The 20190-nt window shown below is 39.5% G+C and overlaps 1 protein-coding gene across 11 annotated transcripts in view; it reads right to left on the bottom strand.

Annotated features, from left to right (window-relative positions):
* Positions 1–366: 366 nt before the first annotated feature.
* The window catches only part of TRAK1 (trafficking kinesin protein 1), a 128929-nt gene continuing 109105 nt past the window's right edge, over positions 367–20190 (bottom strand). For 4 of the 11 annotated variants that reach the window (XM_064670922.1, XM_064670905.1, XM_064670934.1 and 1 more), the window contains 3 exons: positions 17377–17706; positions 9032–9134; positions 367–3381 (listed from right to left, as the gene is read on the bottom strand). In XM_064670922.1, the coding sequence (XP_064526992.1) occupies positions 2583–3381; positions 9032–9134; positions 17377–17706 (1232 nt within the window). In that variant the 3' untranslated portion in view covers positions 367–2582. Of the gene's footprint in view, positions 3382–7663; positions 7753–9031; positions 9135–11196; positions 11291–17376; positions 17707–20190 lie in introns of those variants that run through there. The other 7 variants (XM_064670913.1, XM_064670968.1, XM_064670974.1 and 4 more) reach the window with 5 other exon arrangements.

Raw genomic sequence — 20190 nt, 5'->3', positions numbered from 1 at the left:
ACAGGGCGTTTCCTCCTTAACTTTGTACTTTCACATTTTGTTACTACAGGTTTTGTATCACATTAGGCTGGAGAATCCACATGCCTCTCCCCCTCAAAATACAGAAACCACACAACATCCAATTCTGCTTTCTTGGAATTCAAATTGAAATAACCCCCCACATTTAGTTCTATGCTCTTTGTTTTGACCCAAACTTCACCTGTTCCAGCTATCTGAAAACTTTTCAATCATTTCTCTAAGAATTTAAAAACTAAACCTGGTGATCACCTCTTAGTTTGCTTTGACTGAGAGATGACAGCAAGGGATCAAGGTGGAAGATTTATCACCTTAAAAGAACGAGAAAAAAAGTTGAATAATACACAACAGTGCATTTTTTCTGTTATTTTATTGATATTAGTGAAGAAAAAATTAAGTTTCATCTTTCTGATGTGTTACAATAGCTTTCTCTGGTGGGTGGACAGCTCCTACTGCTTATTCAAAGGTTAAATACTTCCAATTGCATGATTAACTTCTACACTTTAAGTTCTCCATATGGTATTGCTTTCTTCCTCTGGGTATATAAAATGGTCCATTAAGTCCATATTTTTTTTTCAGAACCAACTGTTATTCTATCTACTGGTTTAAGATACATTCAAATAAAAAGATACTTAAATTTACTTGCAATAAGTGCACACATACAATAGCAAACAGAGCTGATGGCATTTTACTAAAACATTGTAAGTTCATAGAATAAATAGTTTTCAAACACATGCTGTAACTGACCGATGTGTTTTTTTCTTTCTCAAAAAATATCCTTAGTGTCCATAGCACTACTGCAATAACTACTTCATTCAGAAAAAAAACAACCCACCCACCTATCTCTCATCACAAAGACTAAAACACAGTTTCATTTATACAAGAAATTATCAGTGCTAATAATTTAGTAACAGTCTGGTACAAACGGCAATTCATGGCAATTACGTGTAGTGTGATAATGGCAACAAACAGGGAGCTTGATTTAGATGCCACAAGAAGTGCAAGGAAAAGAAAGTGGATGCTAAACCCTCCCCACTTCGCTCCTCTCCATCCCCTCTTCCAACAAAAAATGTATGTCAGCTCTGCTTTAGAAACAAGCTCTCACCAGTCTGTTCCAGTTCCAAGGTATTTCAGCTCTTTCTACAAGCACCCAGCAGAATTTTGGGAGGAAGAGAGAAAAAACTGTGATATAGTTAGGACTGCCTGGCAACTAAAGGTTGTGTAAGGTCTTTTGTTTCCTTTCTGAAAAGGCGGGGAGTTATATGTTTGGTTTTGGCAGGTACTTTTTCAGTTTAAAAACGCTGTGAAAATAAAGTGTTTCCCATACTTTTACCTATACTAAGGTCCAACTTTGGATGAAAAAGGTTTCTCTGAAAAAAAGAACACAGAAAATCGGTAGGGAATATTCTCACCCTGCTGACAAGGCCATGGTCTTCGACATGAATAAAACATGAAGATCAGCACCAGGACTGCAAGTTGCTCTTTCCAGCCTGTACCATTCCGTTACTAAATGTTTTCTGTGATTCTCTGCTGAGGTTTCAAGGATGCACCTTTTCCTAATACTGGTTTTGCTACATGTTCTTTTATAACATTCTTATCTGTCAATCTGTTCCACAACTTTGACTTCTAGGAAGTCACTGCCGTGTTTACCTCACAAGTTGTGAAAACTCTTTTCTTTGGGGGCACTGACAAAGCATGTTTCAGTGGCAGCAACACATAGTAAAGCATTTTCCCTTCCACAGTCCAGTGCAGCATTGAAAAAGAAAACAAAAACAAAAAACCTCAAACCCAACCAAACAAAAATGACAAAAACAAACAAACAAACAAACAAAACCAGAAGTTGCACAGAGTGTAAGCATGCCAAATGAAACAGTGGTGGTAGGAATATGTCACTATTCCAGGTACCCAGTAGGCCTGTTGACCTCAACCCAGTATTAGTTCAAGTTTATAATTTTGGGGAGGAGGCAAATACAGAACAGGGGAAAAAAAAAAGAAGTTTCATCCATTCAGGCATAATAGCCAGGCACTCCAATAACTCAGCTCAACTCATCTACAGAGGCAAAATTAAAACTACCACATGTTAAACTGAGTGCTTTTTTCAGTATTTAATGAAGCACAAATGCTCCCATGCTTCAAGTGATGTAATGAGAGGTCTCACATAACACATTCAATAGCTTCCCATGCACCTTTGACTCAAGTGAGGCTAGCTACAGAATTCACGTTTTTCTAGTCAAGTTACTTTTTGTTGGTTTTGCTCTTTTGTTTTTTTCAGTGCATCTTAAAAAAAAAAAAACCTTTTCAAAAGGTTAGCAAGTTAACCTTAATACAGCAATCATAACATAGAGCCTTTTGCACTCAATTGAACAGTAAAATAATCCAATTAGTTACAATAGATCTGGTACATATTTACACATTTTATACAAAGTTTACACATTTCTCCCATTAGGCACGAAGTTGATTTGTCAAACTCAAGAGGCAATGAAGGGGTGGTGGGGGAAGGAAAGGGAGGTTGGAGAAAGAATCTAAATATTTTCATTTAAAAAGACTAGCTGTAAAAATAAAGTCCTTCATCGTAAGCTAGTTTGCTTCGGGAGCTTGGTTCCCATGAGGATCCCCGAAGTGAGAGATGTCGGGCCTTTCATCTGCATGCTGGAACCCACCATGGTGGGGAAGCTCCGATTCCTTCGGATGCCAGTGTTCAGCTGGATGCCTCCAATGGCACTGGTCACGGCAGGGCAGCCCAGTGGGAGACCATCTGGTGCCAGGCCTCCAGGAACAAGGGCCCTCACTGGTCCCTGTGCCCCACAGAGAAGAGGTCCCTGGTCATCAGTTAAAGGAGGAGCTGATGTTTGCCCTGAACTCACAACTTTGGCGATACCAAATCTCTTGACTTTGTCCACGAGATTAAGGTTGGAAACAGACACGTCAGTCTGGCTCTCACTGTTCCTGATGTTCTTTTTATTCCTCACCTCCTTCAAGATTGAACTAGCAGGCTTCGAAGCCAGGAAGTTGTCATAAGGTGGGCTGGTGCACTTGAACTCAAAAGATGGAGGGGAAGAAGAAGGTGTCTGCATAGGTGAGTTTGGTGGAGTGGAAGGAATGATGGCCATTTTAGGGGAGTATGTGTTCAGCAGGGTGCTCCTGCTGGCTCTGTCCCAGCTCTGCGGATTGTACACTGCTGCCGAGATGCCCCTTTCCTTCAGCAGCCACACCAGCCCCAGAGACGTGCTCATTGTCGTCGTGGATTCACGGAGGTTGGTGAAGGACTCAGCCAAACTCAGACGCCGAGGAGTGCAGGGAGTAGCCACCGGGGTGCCTTTCAAATTGCTAATGCTGCCACAAGCTGGAGTAGGTGCTGCGTTAAGGCTGAAAGCAAAGGAGCAGTCAAATTATTCTCTCTAGCAGGGAATTAAAACTTAATGCAAGCAAGATTTTTAACCCTGAGCAGGGCCTTTTATCCATTTGGAGAGTGCACAGGACACTGACAGCTCCCAGCTCCTCACAAATGTGATTACAAGTGCAAAAACATTGTATCTTACAAAACAGATCTCCACTTTGCATACTTCACAACCCAGTCTCATGGAATTAATGCAATCTGCTACAGCCAGCATCACATTCCCTCTATAGACTATTCACAGGTTTGTAATCGACACCTTCAATTTTTCTTCCTGATCTACTGTCACAAATCCCAGTTGCTTCTGTGAGACAAAGAAATGGGGGAGACTTGACCAATGGTATAAGCAAGACATGTACTTTCTACTGTCACTTCTGAGCACAGAGAACTGCCACTCCTTCTAGTTCTGCTGGGTCATAGGAGAGAGTGGCAAGGGAGGAGGGGAATTTATTTGCTACAGAAGTATTTGTAGAAAAGCTGTTGGAAGTTGGAACTGCCACCAACTGTAAGGTTAAACCCTTCTTCCCTTCTTATGTTGAATTTGCTTTCACTGAAGGGGAATGAGATGGGGATCTGCCTTTTGATGGAGATGCACAATGGTATGAATAGTCAACAGAAGTGATAAGAAAAATCCAGTCAAGCTCTTGTCAACTGGCCAACGGGTAACTGGTAATTCAGCAGCAAATCGAGCATGACAAAGAGCCATTCGGTAAACAATTCGGTAAAACAATTTTTACAGCTTGAAATAGTGCTAAATTGTACCCCAATTCCACTTCTTTCTTCTCAAAAGATGTACAGGCGGAGGATAAGAAAATATTAAATGGCAATAATCTACATATTTAGAACAAGGGACATACATTACATACTTATGTTTAGTGCTATCTTATGGCACTTTGTTTTCTTAAGCACACTACTGCTAGTTACTAGGGGTTGGGAATTCTTGAAGCATATCAAATAGCATCTGGTAGACTGCCCTCACCCCACAAGCTGTTCAGCTAAATGAACACAGACTTAATACAGTACTTATTTCCAAAGAATAACCACAAAAGAGACATTCCAAATCCTTTGTGCCACGGTGTAAGATCTCATGAACAGGTTTGAATGTTTCTGGCACTACAGTGCCATCCTTAAAAGACTTTTCTCTAATGGATCAGGTTGGCCACAGCATGTTTACTTATTGTCATAGGTTTACTTGTTCTAAAAATCCAAGCAGACATTTTCCTTTCCGTTGTCCCGCTGTGAAAGAAGGATGTTGAACAGGGAGGGGGAAGGGGTGGTTGACTATACAAAAGAACTAGCTGGCTGACCTGCATTCCGGATTAATGGCCCACCAAAAACTGCAGGGAGGGGAGAGGAGTTTTTCTCCTCCTCTCCTTACAAATGGGGGACATTTCACTTTTTGCCTTAACAGGGGCAAGGTGTGTTGGAAAATCTCGGAGGCCGTTTTGCTCTCAACCTGGTCATCTGGCTGCTTTCTGGCCTCGGCTTCCCTGTGCGCTGCCCTGCCCCAGCCCGAATCTGCTCAGAATTCATCGGAGAGTTTGTGCTCATCGAAGAAAAAAAAGGGGAGCCCTGATCACAGCGAGCCGCAGGCAGAGTGATATTAGTAGGAAGGAAACCTCCTCTTTTTCCCCTGTTCCCCTTCCCCTCCTTTGGGGAGGCAGGGGGGGAATCTCCATTTTCCAGCTTCTCCTGAGATCCGGGGCCCCCCCATGGCTACGGCTGGAGCCCAACAGCGCCCCCTGCTGACCAACACCGAGCACTGCAGGCTCTGCACCTCCAGTGATCCAAAATCGTGCTAGAGGGCAGAGAAGTATCAAACTGTTTCCTTTTTGAAGGGGACTTTTGGGTACAGGATTATTGTTTAGTTGTTTTTGTGTTCTGTTACTGTTTTTGCCAATATACATATATCCTTTAATAAAGGGTTGCTATTTCCTCCATTTTCCATACTTCCTTGATTGGAGCCTCTTAATTTCGGATATACAATTGCTGAGAGAGAGAAGTTTGGTCTACCTCATAACTCATCCTCCTTAGCAAAACACTCCAGTCTCTTTAAACTGAGACACTTATGGATAATCTCCACTCAAAATTTATGTCAGTCCAGACTACATCATCCATTCATTAAGACATGGTATACATAGTTATTCCAGAAACAATGCACGTGGCACATCCATAATACTCACAGTTCATGTCTGTTGGGAAAATCCCAAGAGTTCCATGCACCTTCAAAAAAAAAAAACCTTTCCAACTTTTTCTAACTATGCTCAAATTGTGACCTTTGCCATATGTATACAAGCAAAAAATCTGAATTCCACAGTAATATCTCCTATGCACAGCTTCATCCCCTCTAATGGCATTTAAAGGGTCTTGAGCAACGCAACACTTGATGTTAACACAGAATTCATTGACCTGAGCTCACCACTATTCAAAGAAGAAAATCTTTCCCCCATCTTGCCACATTATCAAGCAGAAGACACTCAGCAAAGAGTCAAACAAAAACCAAAGCCAGTGCAAGAAAGTGGGAAACGTAAGCAGCTGGGAGGGGAAGGAACAGGGGAAAGAGTGGGATCTTCCCTTTTCAGTACAGCCACACTGTTGGATTGGCTCAGTCATAACATACAACTTTAACTGAAGTTGGGTTCTCTGTACCAAGAAATGCATCAAATAGCCACATTGAGACAATCTGGATGGATTTCCAGGCATAGAGAAGACTCAGGCCAGTGAATTAATTGCATCCGTTTTGCCTATATGGACAAAAGGGTTGAGATGATGTCTTGACTGGAATTTGCAGTCTCATTTCACCTTACATTAATGAACTCTGGGTAGCCAACACTACTGTGCATGTCAGGTTAGACACCCTGGAATGTTTAGTTATGAACCACAGCTTCTGATGAGCTTAGAACATCATCTAGATCCATGGTTTACAGTGATCAGGTGGCATGAGTTCACATAACACTAGAAACTCTAGTCCAGTGGTCTTCAAAAAATAAGCATATCTTTAAGGCACTCCTTAATTAGCATCATGCTATGAAGTTTCACGTCATGTCTTCTTTCCATGGCTGAACAGAATCTGATCAACATGATCTCTGACAGTGATTTGGAAGTGTACCAACCTCTACTCTAAGCAAATGAAACTGCCAAAGGATTTTTACCTTGCAGTTGCAATTCAGCAGGAGGAATCCCATATATTCCTCTCAATAAACTGTAGTGAAACACGTCTGAGAAAGCCAGTAGATGTAATTAGAAAAGCAGCCTTGCTAAATGGCTCTGGAACCAGTCTCCCTGCACCCCCATGTGTGCTGTGGCCGTCAGTGCATGTAGGGCACACCCTGATGTCCTCTCCACTCTCCCTGGGCTGTATCAGCAGCAGGAGAAGACTACTCCCAGCAGAGCTATGGAGGCCACGCACACCCACTGCAGCAGCACACAGGCACTCTGAAGGCAGGGCTGAATGAAGTTAGTTCACAATTCTTCTCTTAAACATTGATTAAAGCTGGACCCTCATAGCTCTGATTTCAGTTCACAGTGGAACTAAAAAGCAGTGACAGTCACCATGGTCATCTCATCTCCCAGACAGAATACAGAAGACTTGAAAAGCGTGAAGGAGAGAAAAGAAAGAACTTACTGCATGAACTGACTTTCTACAAGGTAGGACCATATACATTTCAGAAACCTAGACACATGGTGTTAATCATCAGGTTTCCAAGATGCCCTAGTCACGAGATGAAAACTAGAGCACTCCAATGGCTTATTAGCTTCAACAGCTTCACTCTTTCCAGCTACAGATTTCAGTTGCACAGATGTTTAGATTAGTACTTCTACTAATTCGTCAGCACAGTTACACACTACAGTGCAATAGAAAAAATAAGCCATCCCTGCAAGAAAGCAGTTGTAGGTGTTACCTTTTTGTCTGTTTGATCATTTTGGCATTGCTTTAACCAGGAAATATTTTTCCCATCAAACTGACCAACACCACTGTGCAGCCTGGACACAACTACAGAAACAGACTCAAAGTGGCCTCAGCAACTCAGCCCAGTGAGTTTCAGAGTTAGATTGAGAAAGGAAACAAATAAATGAGCATTTCATTTAGCTAGATGAAATTTAGTCAGGTTAGAGCAACACCTGGGGTAGCATAGGTTAAAATGCAACCAGGTAGGTAAATGCCAAACCTCTTTGGGGTTAGCTGGTGCCACACACACGAGCATTCCTTGTCATGATCCTGCCAGCACAGATGCTGCTGGCAGTGTTGCTCACCCCTGACCACGCTGGGTCATAGTGTCTGCCCTATACCTCCTCTCAGCACAACGAGACATAACGCAGGTTCCTCGTCCTCCTCACATGACCTGTGAAGAATTGTTTATAGTTGGTAAGGAGGAGCTCCTTAAACACATCTGCTGAGAACATCACGCTGTTTATTTTGCTCTTTGTCCTCCTGAATGAACGATGAACTTCAATTTAACTAAGGCAGCTGAAAATGTACTGAATTTAGCTGTCCATTCTGGCTGATTTGTTAGATTTAGTAACCAATGAGTTTATTATGACCACAACTAACAGCAATTCAATAATAACAAGAAAATTAAAATAGAACTCCAGCCATTTAAGAGGATCTCTTCAGTAACCATGTTGATGGGAAAGGAAGACAGAAAAGAGTAATGAAAATCCACCCAGGCCACTATTAACTAAGTTCAGAAAGGGAAGCAGAAAAGTTACATTTAATAATCAACCATTTCCTTTCCACCTGACAAGTTTTCATATTCAATACCTTTGCTTTTCATGCCCTTCACAGGCAGTCACTGCCCATCTCATGTCTAAATAGATCTAGACACATCATCTCTGAATGGGGACCTACACAATGGTATGCTCCCACACAGGAGCTGGAAGGGGCAGAGAAAGAAATGAGGCATTGTATTTCTAAACAGAAAAGAACATTCTTTAAATACTGATTTGCTAAGTAGTAAAGCTCCCTGTTTAGATATGAAATTCACACACACACACCGTGGTTCTCAGATCTTCACCTTCCATAAGGCCTTCTGTCAGCAAGCATTGCCTACACACACCAATTACTATTGTTACGCCAGTTCATTAGTTTCAGTCTGGCTACCATGAACTCATTTCCAACAATTACACCAAGGAACAAAGTAGACATCTCTTTGTTTCTGATTAATGCATATTTCCTCATCCATTCCTCATGTACTTCTTGGATTTCTTTACCTGCACATCCCGTTTTCTTCAGAGAAAAAAGATTTAGACTTTTCCTCCCTGGAAAAACCTTTTTTTTTTTTTTTTTTTTAAATGAGAGACCACATTCTGTGCATTCATATATGAGGACTACAATTAGTCCGAGATCAAGAGGAGCCAGGTTTGGAGCCAATACAGTTATGTCTGATCCTAGAATATCTTAACTAGAGACAACAAAATTTAAGATACTTTGATTGGCTTTTTAAAACATTACACATGCCTCTCAAAATCAGGTTGAGGTAACTCAAAATGGGAGGAATAATTTGTGGGTGTGTTGTAGTTCACCAATGCAGCTAATGCTTTTGCTTATGCCATTGTTCTGCATTTGCTTAGAGGGGAAACTTTGACAGAGCTGAAGGCTTTGACATCACAGGAATCCCTTACCTTGGAGTGACTCGTGTGAGTTCATCGGAGGGGTGCAGAATGCGGCAGGTGGTGAAGGTGAAGGTGGAGTTGGTTTGTGACATGCACTTCCCAGGATGAGGTACTAAATTAAAAAAAAGCAAATTCTTTGCATTTTACACAGAAAAGGGGAAAATCAAACTTCTGTGTGCTGATTAAGACAGATGCAAAAAGTGATGAGGTACCTTGATGGGATCAATGTAAGAAGAGTGAAATACACAAGTTCTACTTTAACAGACACTTGTTCTCCAAAAGAAACACCTCTAGGACTCCAAGGCCAGTGCTAAAAAGGTCTGCTGAAACTTGTCCATGATCATAATGAGTCTTGCTCAAGCCAAACTGAGGCCAGGCAGTGCTTGAAATATAGGTAAGCTTGAAATATAGATAAGGCAGCCCTTATCTAAATGAGCAAATTGCATCAGTGGGAAATTACAAGCAGCATTTTCTAGTACCAGCTCAGGAGCACCAAGATTTTCTGCATGCTTGCGCATTTCAGCTTTTAGACTGATCCACAAAAAGGCATCCCCATTACTTCTCAGTAATGGATCCATCTGGCTAATGCTACAGGAATATGGACTGTTGGGGTGGGGAGGAGATGAACACATATTAATTACTGTTTCTGATTTCTCACATCCACAGTATGGAAAAGTGGTAGTTTTTTGGATCCACTACTGTACATCTGTGACATTTCTCTTGTGCCTGTGATTAGGTTCTTTAAGAATGTACGTCCTCAGCTGCACAATATAGCAGATTTTGAATATTTCTGAACAGTTCAGTAAATAAATTTCCTGACAAATGCTGCTGTAAAACTGCCACTCTGTTGGTGTATCAGTGATTTGGGAAAGAAGTAACACAGATCAATTTAAAAAATTGAAGACTTAGGCCAATTTCTTTTTTCTTCATATAAATACTTCTGTGGCTGTACTAATCTGCTATATAATGCAGTGTGGTCATTGCAAAATAACTACCAAATTTAAGAGCCATGCATCTCAAAAGCTGATTGAAAAATACCCAGAGTTAAATATTACATCAAAGATATCATGATTGCATAGGTTCTCTTAATTAATAACCAAACTTAGCAGTGGCCAAAAGACATGCACAATAAAAACCGTGTGCAGCTCCCGCCCCCTCAGTCCTACCCAACCCTCTGAGCCATTCCCTGATTAAGCCACATTGTAATACCACAGTACACAACTATTCAACACATTGCAAAGGACAGACAGACCAACCAGCTAGACCAGACACCATTCTGAACTTCCAGAGAAGCTTAGCAGAAGCAAGGCAAGTCTTAATCGTGGCTGTGTTCCCCTTTTCATATATAAAGTATCACAGCTCCAAAACAGTGTGTGCAGTTAGACAGTCCTTTCAGAACACATATAAGTGGTGTGTGAAGGGTAGAGCATGGGGAGTGTGAACAGTGGAAGCAGAACTGGTTAAGCAAACACCGTGAGGTAACTTCTAGTTAGCGCTGGAATGTACTGCTGTACATTAAAGAAGGATGTTTCTAAAAACCCACTGGAGTGTCATGTTAACACACTCGAATGTTAGCACAGCGTAACATAACAACAAGCTCTACTTCACCTCCAGAGATGGTAATTATGAAGCTTCAGGAATCCAGTTGCTTTAGAGATTAGTGTGAGCACTATAAAAACTATTACAAGGGAGCACAGCCTAGCAATCATGATTCTCTCCATATTGTAGAGAGTTATAAGAAAATCTGGAGAAAGAGCTCAGATAACTGGACATGAAAAAATTGGTTATTTAGAGAAAACACAGGACTTTAACATAAATCAATTAGAAACAAAGCAGTTATCCCTGGATGATGAATAGAGAACAGAATAAAGCAATGCTGATTTAAGATTGCAAGCTCAACCCAAAGCACAGAGCTGTAATACAATCAGTGCATTTTCCCCATTTGTTATATCCACTGGGCATCCCCTCAGATAGGAGACAGGCACACTGAAGTTACATAGCTGCATTAGCAAAAGCAAGACTCATTGCTATTAATGAGTCACAGATAGGAGAAGGCTGCTAAAAGTAGAGAAATCACTGACTCTAATAAGAGGAAACAAACTGAAATGATAAAAAAATCTATCCATTTCCATGGATGTATTCCACCCTCAAATACCACTAAGAAAGTCCTGTACCAGCTTCATCCTCCATCAGTCAACAATGGGGTGTATCATACTGCTGTAGCATTTTCCATCCTTTGGACACAGTAAAAAGAGTGAGAATCTGTTGCTGTAAATGAACAAAGTTTATAAAATAGAAACAAAATGATTAATTCCTAACTTACTAATTTTACATATGAATGGCCATTTCCTGAGTTGGTATATTTTCATGAGGAAATAATACATTTTCATGATAAAAGAGACTATCTTCATATATACATACACCAAAGCATTATTTTTAATATAAACACCCCTTCCATGTAACTGTGTCTGAAACCAAATGTTTTACTTATATCATCCTTTTCAAAGTAGTAGCAGCTTAATAACCATGCTTTGTAGCTGTATGAAAAAAAGAATCTGTACATAATTCAGTACTTAACAAAATTTACAGAAATATCAAGTGATTTCGTCTGTCAGAAACACGTGCAAACTGTGCATTTCCCCCCTAAATTAAAATTAAAGCTAAACCTAAGATTGCTGTTGGATCATGTTTTATTTATTCTCAGAAATTAATGATTCTTCACTTTAAGCTTTCTCAAACAATTCATAGGCATTATGGGAAAAATGCAAAACATAATAGCTGAAAGGGACTTTCCTGCTGTAAGCACAACAGTGTTGTAAAAACTTCTTTTAAAATAGTGCAAAAAAGGCAGGTTCCAGTCAAACAGAGAGCTCCATCTTGTGGCAAAACAAACAGAGCTTTCCTCATTCAAAACACAAAGCTGATTTTATATAGCTCAGAGCTGCCTCAGATCCAGATTCAGGACTCAGAGCCTACAGGCCATTGTTCTAGGTGTAAACAGCAAAATAGATATGTTTAGGACATGATCTTCTGCCCAGGGAACACTCAGAGGGGCTGTTTAATCTGTGTTTCAACCAGCTTGTGCAGAGGAAGGTACAAAGCTACAGTATGTAAGCTACTGGCCTGCCCCATGCACAAGATGATGTCAAGACAAACTGCGTTTGAGGAATATTTGTAAGAAGTAGCTATACTAAAACAGCTACAAAAACATTGATTTTGTACCACTGGATCCAAACTCAAATTTGCTGAAATAACAGTGAGGAGGCAGAGAGCTCACAGTGACCAGTAAACCTTTTTTTTTTTTTTTAATATAAACACCTATTTTGGCAAATGCAGATTTATTAAGAAATTAACTTCAAAAAAATTTATTAGGAAATTAACTTTTAAAAAAATTGGAACTCCTCAGTGTATGACTTGATCCAAACTGGCATAAAGGTAACATTTTAGTCCAATTCAGCAGCAAGCCACTCTGCTCATTATTTCTGTGGCACATTTTAAGAAAAGGAGGAAAAAAAGATGGTTCCCTGATCTTTGAGCAGGAACTGCACTGGAATTTGGGCGTTTCTTTAGCACAGGCTGTTGAGACACGGATGAAATGACAATCAGGTTGAGGAGTCCTTACAGCAACAGATAATGTTTTAAAGCATGAGAAGTTTATTTTATCGCTGAATAGAAAAGAAAAGCTCTGCCTGTTCTGAAAGAAGATAACGAAGGCATCTGAAGGTGAGAGCTGTGATACTCAGTGCTACCTGTACTGAAAATGCCTGGCTGACAGAACAGGTGGAATAGAGGGTATGCTGAAGCTGATGTCTGGGTTAACAACTACAATAAAAAGGAGATGGGTGATAAATACAACACCTGTAAAATGTGAGCATGGTGCTCTCACAAAGGTGTTTAGGTGCCTTCAGATGTCCTTCAGTAAACACTGGTTTTAGGGGTAACTGTGAATACTCAAAACCTCCAAGAATTCATACATCTATGCCAGGAGTGTTACTTCTGTTATGTTTCTTAAGCAACAAAATTCTTTTCTGACTACCTGCTTTTCCAAACTTTTCACTTATTTTGCCTTTGGAAACAACAAGAGAGGAAAAACTGAACAAAGGCAGATATTCTTTGGACAGGGTCTTCTTCGGGCTGAGGCCACTTTCTCATATGTATGTAACCATGGAGCACAGGTGTAAAAAGACTTCAAAGTATTTAATGTGGCTTCAACACGAGTTTATGCAGGCTAGGATCCCCAAAATAAAATTACAGCATTATAACAGCATAGACAGCAACTGCTAATAGACTTCTCTTAAAGAAATAATTACTGTAAAATATTCACGCCATTTAAAAATAAGATATATTTAAATATGAATCAATACCTTAGTTCTAAGAAGAGTTAAAAATTTATTGCTTTTCTGTACAGTGTAACCTTTCAGAAGCATGTATAGTAATCCTTCTAAAAACAACTCAAACATTAAGACATTCATTATGTGTTTTCATGATTTTAGGCATCTTTTGGAAAGATCACCATGTCATGATTAAGGTCTAAACATGAAATACAAGAGTGCTGATCCCGTAATGCTGTGCACACATCTATTCAGAGCAATCAATCAGTGGAACTAAAACACCAGTACTGAAAGACCAGTTCATGCACCCAATACTAGCAGGCAATTAAACATATGCTGCATCATGTAGCCCTTCCAACTTCAAAATTAGAACATTCATAACATTATTAAGTGCTTTGAATGGCTTGTTCGTTTTGTTTGCATTAAAAACCCACAACAAACCAAACAAAAAACCAACCCCAACAACCCCTCCCTCCAAGACAGATTCTGTACAGTTTTATAACATACCACATTTTCTTTCACAGAACAAAAATTTGTGCTGCAAAAATTACTTGCCCTAGATGGTATTAAGAACACTGTGTCCTGTAACTTCTTAACGATTCCAATTATGCTGAGTGTATACACAAGTGATATAAAAATTTCAACCTCTTCCTGGGTATTAGGCTAGAACTGCAATACTGAAATTTACAATCCTCCCTAAAGTTACTCTACCCACACACAGCACGTGGCTCCAACAGACCAACTGCAGATCATAAAGTACATACACGTTCATTTCTTCTGAAATGTCCAGTGCCATAACTGGGATAGAATATGCATTTATGGTGAGGAAACTATTTTATATATCAGTGGATACTACAGGTTCCAACACAGGGACAGGAAAATTCAAGGACTGTAACTCATGAGTACTCTGCCAGAGAACATCTCCAGTGCAAAAATGACAAGATACAAGGCTCAGAGCATACGATACAATGAAGCAGAAACCTGCCCAACAGACTAAGGTGACTTACACCTGCTGGGAATGGTCCTTGTAGGCACTGTATTACTAAAGACATTTTGGTCTGAGGCTAGAAGACCTGTAGCTCTAGACTGGCACACTTTATGGCCTGCAAACAGCAACTGTACGATGATACTTTCTGGCTTTTATAAATGTCTTGAACTAGATTTTTCCACAATGGAGCTATCTTGGATTATAAGCAAAAGCACTGTTGCTAAAGACTGTATCCAAGATATCTCTCTCCTTCCCTTTTTATTTTACTTCCGCATTTTCTAGCAAGAGTTTATTTTGTACAGTGCCAACTGGAACCTCCCTTGGAATCATGCAAGCAATGAGGCTGGAACTTTGGACTCATGACAGGGCTCTAAGGAGCCACATGTCCTTACACACCCCTACCTGCCTTGCATTTCTTCCAGAGAAATCTAGGAGAAAGAATGCTGAGAAGGCTTTTTCAAGAGAAGCAATGGCTATTTACATAAAAAATAAATTCATAAGCTAAGCATGCATCTCTTCTCCCAAAAGGAATTCTTAAGTGGGCAGATTGTAGATACTAAGAAGTACTGCCTCATTAGTGCCTACTCTGAAAACATTCACAATTGTTTTCTCCTAGTATAACATGTGACAAAGCGCTTCACCAAAAAGCAGATACAGCAGTGTCTTTACTTAATTTGAGCAACACAACCAGTAATGAGGTGGTAGCTCATGGATACTCTTAAAGCCTAGGCAGCTGAACAATTGGAAAGGAGGATGGGAAACCAAAATTTTCAGTGCACTTGTTCATTCTTAGTTATTAATTTTTTACCCATTTATTTCTCTAATGTATTAAAATTACCTAGAGAACAATACAAAGTGAAGTAGGATTGCTAGAACAATTTCACAGATTTTACCTACTTCACCAATTTATAATGTAGGGAATTTGCTTAAAACCCTTGTCCGAGACAGAGTTTTCCCAGGAAAAATTAGCAGTAACCAGTAAATAACCTATTAATAACAGTGACCTGTATTCAAATCGTAATGTAGACAGAAAATGGATGGAAATACCAAACTTTCTTGCCAGTTTGTAATCACAGAGCAGGGCTAGATTTATTGTTCTACTCCAAAGAAAGAACTCTTCCAAATTATTACCCAGAAATGTTTTACTTATCCTTTCTTAAAACTCAAGGGACCCAAACTATGTCCTTGTCTATGTATAGCTCATGACAATCAGTTTTTCTACATTTTTGACATGTTCCTATGTAGAAAATTCTTACAATTAGAAAATTGTTCAAAGTGTAGCCCAAGCAACTAAGCAACTTTTTTTCACAATTACTGTATCCTGAGTATATGAAGAACTGCTTGTTTCCTTCCTCTGTGCAGCAACACACTTTAAAATTAATATCTTTTGTTGAATTTTTTATTCCCTTGATCCTAAAAATGCCAGTTATTTCAGTCTTTGATTATATCAGTCTATGTTTCCCCTTATCTCTGGCTTTTCTTGCTGTTGTTACCCAGACACTTCAAAATTATAAAAACCTGGATAATATCCAAAATGGTACACAACTCCTGCAGAGGCATTATTTACTTCCATATCATTATAAAAAAATAATATAAACAATATTTCCGGGCAATAGATCTCTTAGAACAAAGACAATTTTTGCCAATTGAAAGGGAAGCTGAAGGGTTTGAATACCAAAGAATTGGAACAGGCTGCCCAGGGAAGTGGTTGAGTCTCTGTCCCTGGAGGTATTCAAAAGACCTGAAGATGTGACACTTAGGGACATGGCTTAGTGATGGATTTGGCAGTGTTGGGACTCAATGATCTTAGCGGTCTTTTCTAACCTTTACGATTCTGTGATTTCACCTTAATACATGTGAACGCAAAAAGTAGCTTATGTTCAATAGCTGAAAGCACTGAACTACCACTGCAGTGAGACTTAAAGATACTCTGCATGTCATGATAATAACAGATATATTATTGTTTAGCCCTGAGACAATCTAATCTTCTGAAGACTAGCCAAATATTAAATTATGATTTATCCCAGAAAAAGGAAAGGGAAGGAAGTGTCTCCATTTAAAGTAGTTACATAAAAACAAGAAGTCTGAAAAAAAAAAGGAGTTCTGGTAATTTTCTGATTCTTAAATATAATTCTTCACCAGAGTTAAATCTTAATGAAGATTATATAGCTTATTAAAACAAAACCCCCCAAAACCCAATAACAAAAAAGAAACCACACGAACTCAAAACACATCTATAGTCTTGAGAACCTGTAACCTTGTGCAATAACAGACCACTAATGTCAGTTCAGTGTGTCTAGTAATTCATGCAGTACTGTGTCACTTAAAAATGTTTACGTCTTAATATGGTAAAAAAAGGAAGGACAGGGTTTAACAGTGTGGTCAAGAGGGAATGAGAGAAATGTCATTAGTCACTGCATATAAACATCCTCTTAAGTCTTTATCTCAAAAGGACTTTAAAAACAGGTTACTGTACCCGAGGTAAGTGAATTACACTTACAGAATTTCTTTGGTGATTTTCGAGGCACTTCCATTTGTTTCAGCAAAGGCAACTTAGATGCACCTTTATGTAGTGGTTTGAACTTTAGAACACCAATCTTTGTACAAAAATCTACAGAATGGTAACACCTCTTATGAACAGTCAGAAGAGTATCTGCACTACAGTCATACAAAATATATGTAATCCGTACATTACATACACTAAACAGCGTGCACTAAATACACATACAAGTTGCACACGTGCCACACAAAGGTTTGTGAACAAACCACTTCCTTTTAGCAGCCTTCTCTTATCAAAATAGAGTAAAATATTGACCACAGATGCTGTTACTGAAAAACAAATTAAAATATTATCAAGGAAACGATTTTTGAGCAAATGTTAGAATGGTTACGTTCTAACCACTGCACGCATTAACGTGCAGATGCTACACACAAAGCGATATTATGGATGCTGTTCTGGAGAGACGTGAGAATGGCCCAGTAATCAAAATCCTGAAAAGATGTCAGTTTTACTGGACTTAATGAGTTTCCCTCACCAGACCCCTCATCATCGTCAGTCGCGGACTCCTGCATCTCCTCTGTGAAAGCCTGAGATTGGCGGGGGTTATTCTTGTTGTCTGAAACAGTCACTTGTGCTTGTGACCTCTCACCTGAGGTCTCTGTGTGCTGAACTGGCGTCGAGGTAGTTAGGCCCTTGTAAGAAATGTCACCTGTCTCATCTTCCTCATAGTCATTAAGGCAGTACACTTCATCCAGGTCCAGGTCTAGGGTCCTGAAGCCCTTAGTGACAACTCCGGGCCTTGGGTCCAGGATCCCACCTAAGTGAGGCTGAGCCAGCTGCTGCCAGTGGTGCAAAGTGGCAGAACCTTGAAAGGGAACAGAAAGACAACAAAAACTAATTAGTAATCAATCGAGGACCTAAAAGACAGAAAGTCCCACTTTGTTTATCCAGAAGACCAAAGGTTTGGAAGCTCCAAACCTTTAATGTTTCTGGGTTTAATATTTCTAAGAAGACATGCTACAAGACAAAACTGCTTCACCTATGCTTCAGCATTTCCACATCAGTGTGAAATAAACTGATCACATCAGCACTTAGGCAAAGCCTGGTGGTGAGCTGTGGCATACTTGTGCACGTGCACATCCTCTCCCCGTAAATTACTCTCATCCCTTTCAATTCATGGGATTAAGCAGGAGCAGAAAGAATTTACATTTAACAGTTGATCTGAGCACCATCACAGAAAGCTCTAAGAGGAACATAAACCAGGTATTCCCATGTTAAGCTCACACTAAGACGGGTGCTGAAAACATGCCAGAATTTAGCACCAGTGGCTAACGGGAGGACAGTAGTCACACAGATTGCACAGCAATTTTGGCTGTGTACCACACGTTAGATAGCCCCATGAACCTCAGGCACGTGTAAGCAGATAATACTTCTGAACTATACATCAAGTCTAAATACCTGTATAGCTCCTATGCTACAGGAACTCAACTGCTATGTAACTAAATGCTACTGTACCTGTAGCTTCATCCTTGGCAGAGAAATGTTTTGAGGAAGGATGTACATTTTACAGAGAAAAGCATTTAACATTCAGTGTTTAATAGGAGACAAGTAGTCAGAAACAGCAATGGATCAAGATAAACTGATATATATACACTGAGATAGGCCCACTGCAATCAGGGGAGGATTTATCTGATTCCTCAAGTAGTGATTAAACACTGCTTGCAAGGGCCTATGTTTTCCTATGTGCCCACCATCACTACTGTGCTGAAATGTGTGACTTAAAACCATATATGTCCTATGACACAAACAAAAAAATCTGTATTTTCATCTCTGCCAGCTCAAATCAGAACAGTTTTTGTTGTCTTATTCCTGTCCCCTCTCCCCAAAGCAGAATACTCATTCAATGAGCTGGCACACAAATGCCTCACTCATATTCAAAGACTAAGATATTGTTCATTTTGTTGCTTGGTATATGTAAAAACCTAAACAACTGCAATAACTAGAGAAGGGATGGCTCTTACATATATTATTTTGCATCTGAGAAAAATCCTATGGAATGAGAAAAACTGTCATTTCTCATAAGGATATTTTATTTCGGGAAGCTTACTGTGGAATAGGAAGTGAACAGGGAAAAACTCTTTCTCCAGAATGACTGGGATCTGTGGGCAGCATTTTAATTAAGCCTATCTCACTTTTTCTGTAATTTTTAGCTCAGAATAAATGGATGCTTTTTTTTTTTAATTTAAGGTAAGTTTTGAGGAACTAAAGAGGATTGGTACCCTTGAGTTGAAACCATTATAACCCCCAAATAGATAACTGTAAAAAAGAGACATGCATATAACTTGTATTTACTTCTGAACTATCACAAAGGACAAGTTTTTTTGCTTCTGTATAAAAGAAATATCCCAGAATGTGAACAAGAGCCAGATATTGCCAAGCCTTAACCAAGGTTTACTGTCAGACTATACTCCAAGAATTAAAGAAAAATGGCAATCAAAATTTCTTTCTGCACTGCATGCAAGTATAAAAAGTTAATTAACTTCTAGGTGCTAGTTTCTGACCATGTAATCTTTTTCACCTTAAATCTCACCAAATCTTATGCTTAAAATAAACTCTGCAGAACACAAGCCTTTAGTTGTTAATACATATCATCTCATAGGAAAGACATTCACCGAGATATCTGCATTTTGAGCTTTAACATTTCCACTGAAACTACATGTTGCTGATTTCTTTTGGAATCTAGAAATCAAAACGGCCTAAGCTTCATCACAAAAAGGAGGATATCTGAGTTTAATCTTGATCTCATAAAATGTGTGTAAGGGATCTTTACCTTTGCCATGCAGAAAATTAACACAAATGTACAAACCAATCCAACAGTTGTAAATATCCAATAATAAGAAAAAAAGTTGCAAAAGTCAAAAAAAAGTGGGAAATACAGCACCTCCTTGGCCTACATTCAGTCCCATGCAACTACTACTGTTCTGTAAGTTATGCTATCAGAAAAGACTGGCATGAGGGAATTACTGTGCAACAGTGGGACTGCCAAACTGAAGGAAGAAGGAATATAAGACCAAAATATGTGTATGAAAGGAGTAAATGATTTTTTTTCCCTATATTCCTGATGCCCTTGCATGATTGGATGCAGACTGTAAGGGTCAGAGAAAGTTTAGAAATTCACAGTGTGTTGCTGCCACAATTGCAATAAAGTGGGTGAAGACACAATCAGTTCAAGGTTTTAGTTTTCCTACAGGACACTGGTAGTGCTATTTCATGCTAATGGCACAACAAGCTACAAATGCACAGTTTAAAAAAGAAAGCAAAAAGCCCCCCACCAGACTGCAACTAAAGC

This window comes from Pseudopipra pipra, chromosome 1 (genome assembly GCF_036250125.1).
Source record: "Pseudopipra pipra isolate bDixPip1 chromosome 1, bDixPip1.hap1, whole genome shotgun sequence".
Taxonomy (NCBI): domain Eukaryota; kingdom Metazoa; phylum Chordata; class Aves; order Passeriformes; family Pipridae; genus Pseudopipra; species Pseudopipra pipra.
The sequence above is the reverse complement of the archived record's forward strand: the minus strand, read 5'-3'. Positions and strand labels throughout refer to the sequence as shown.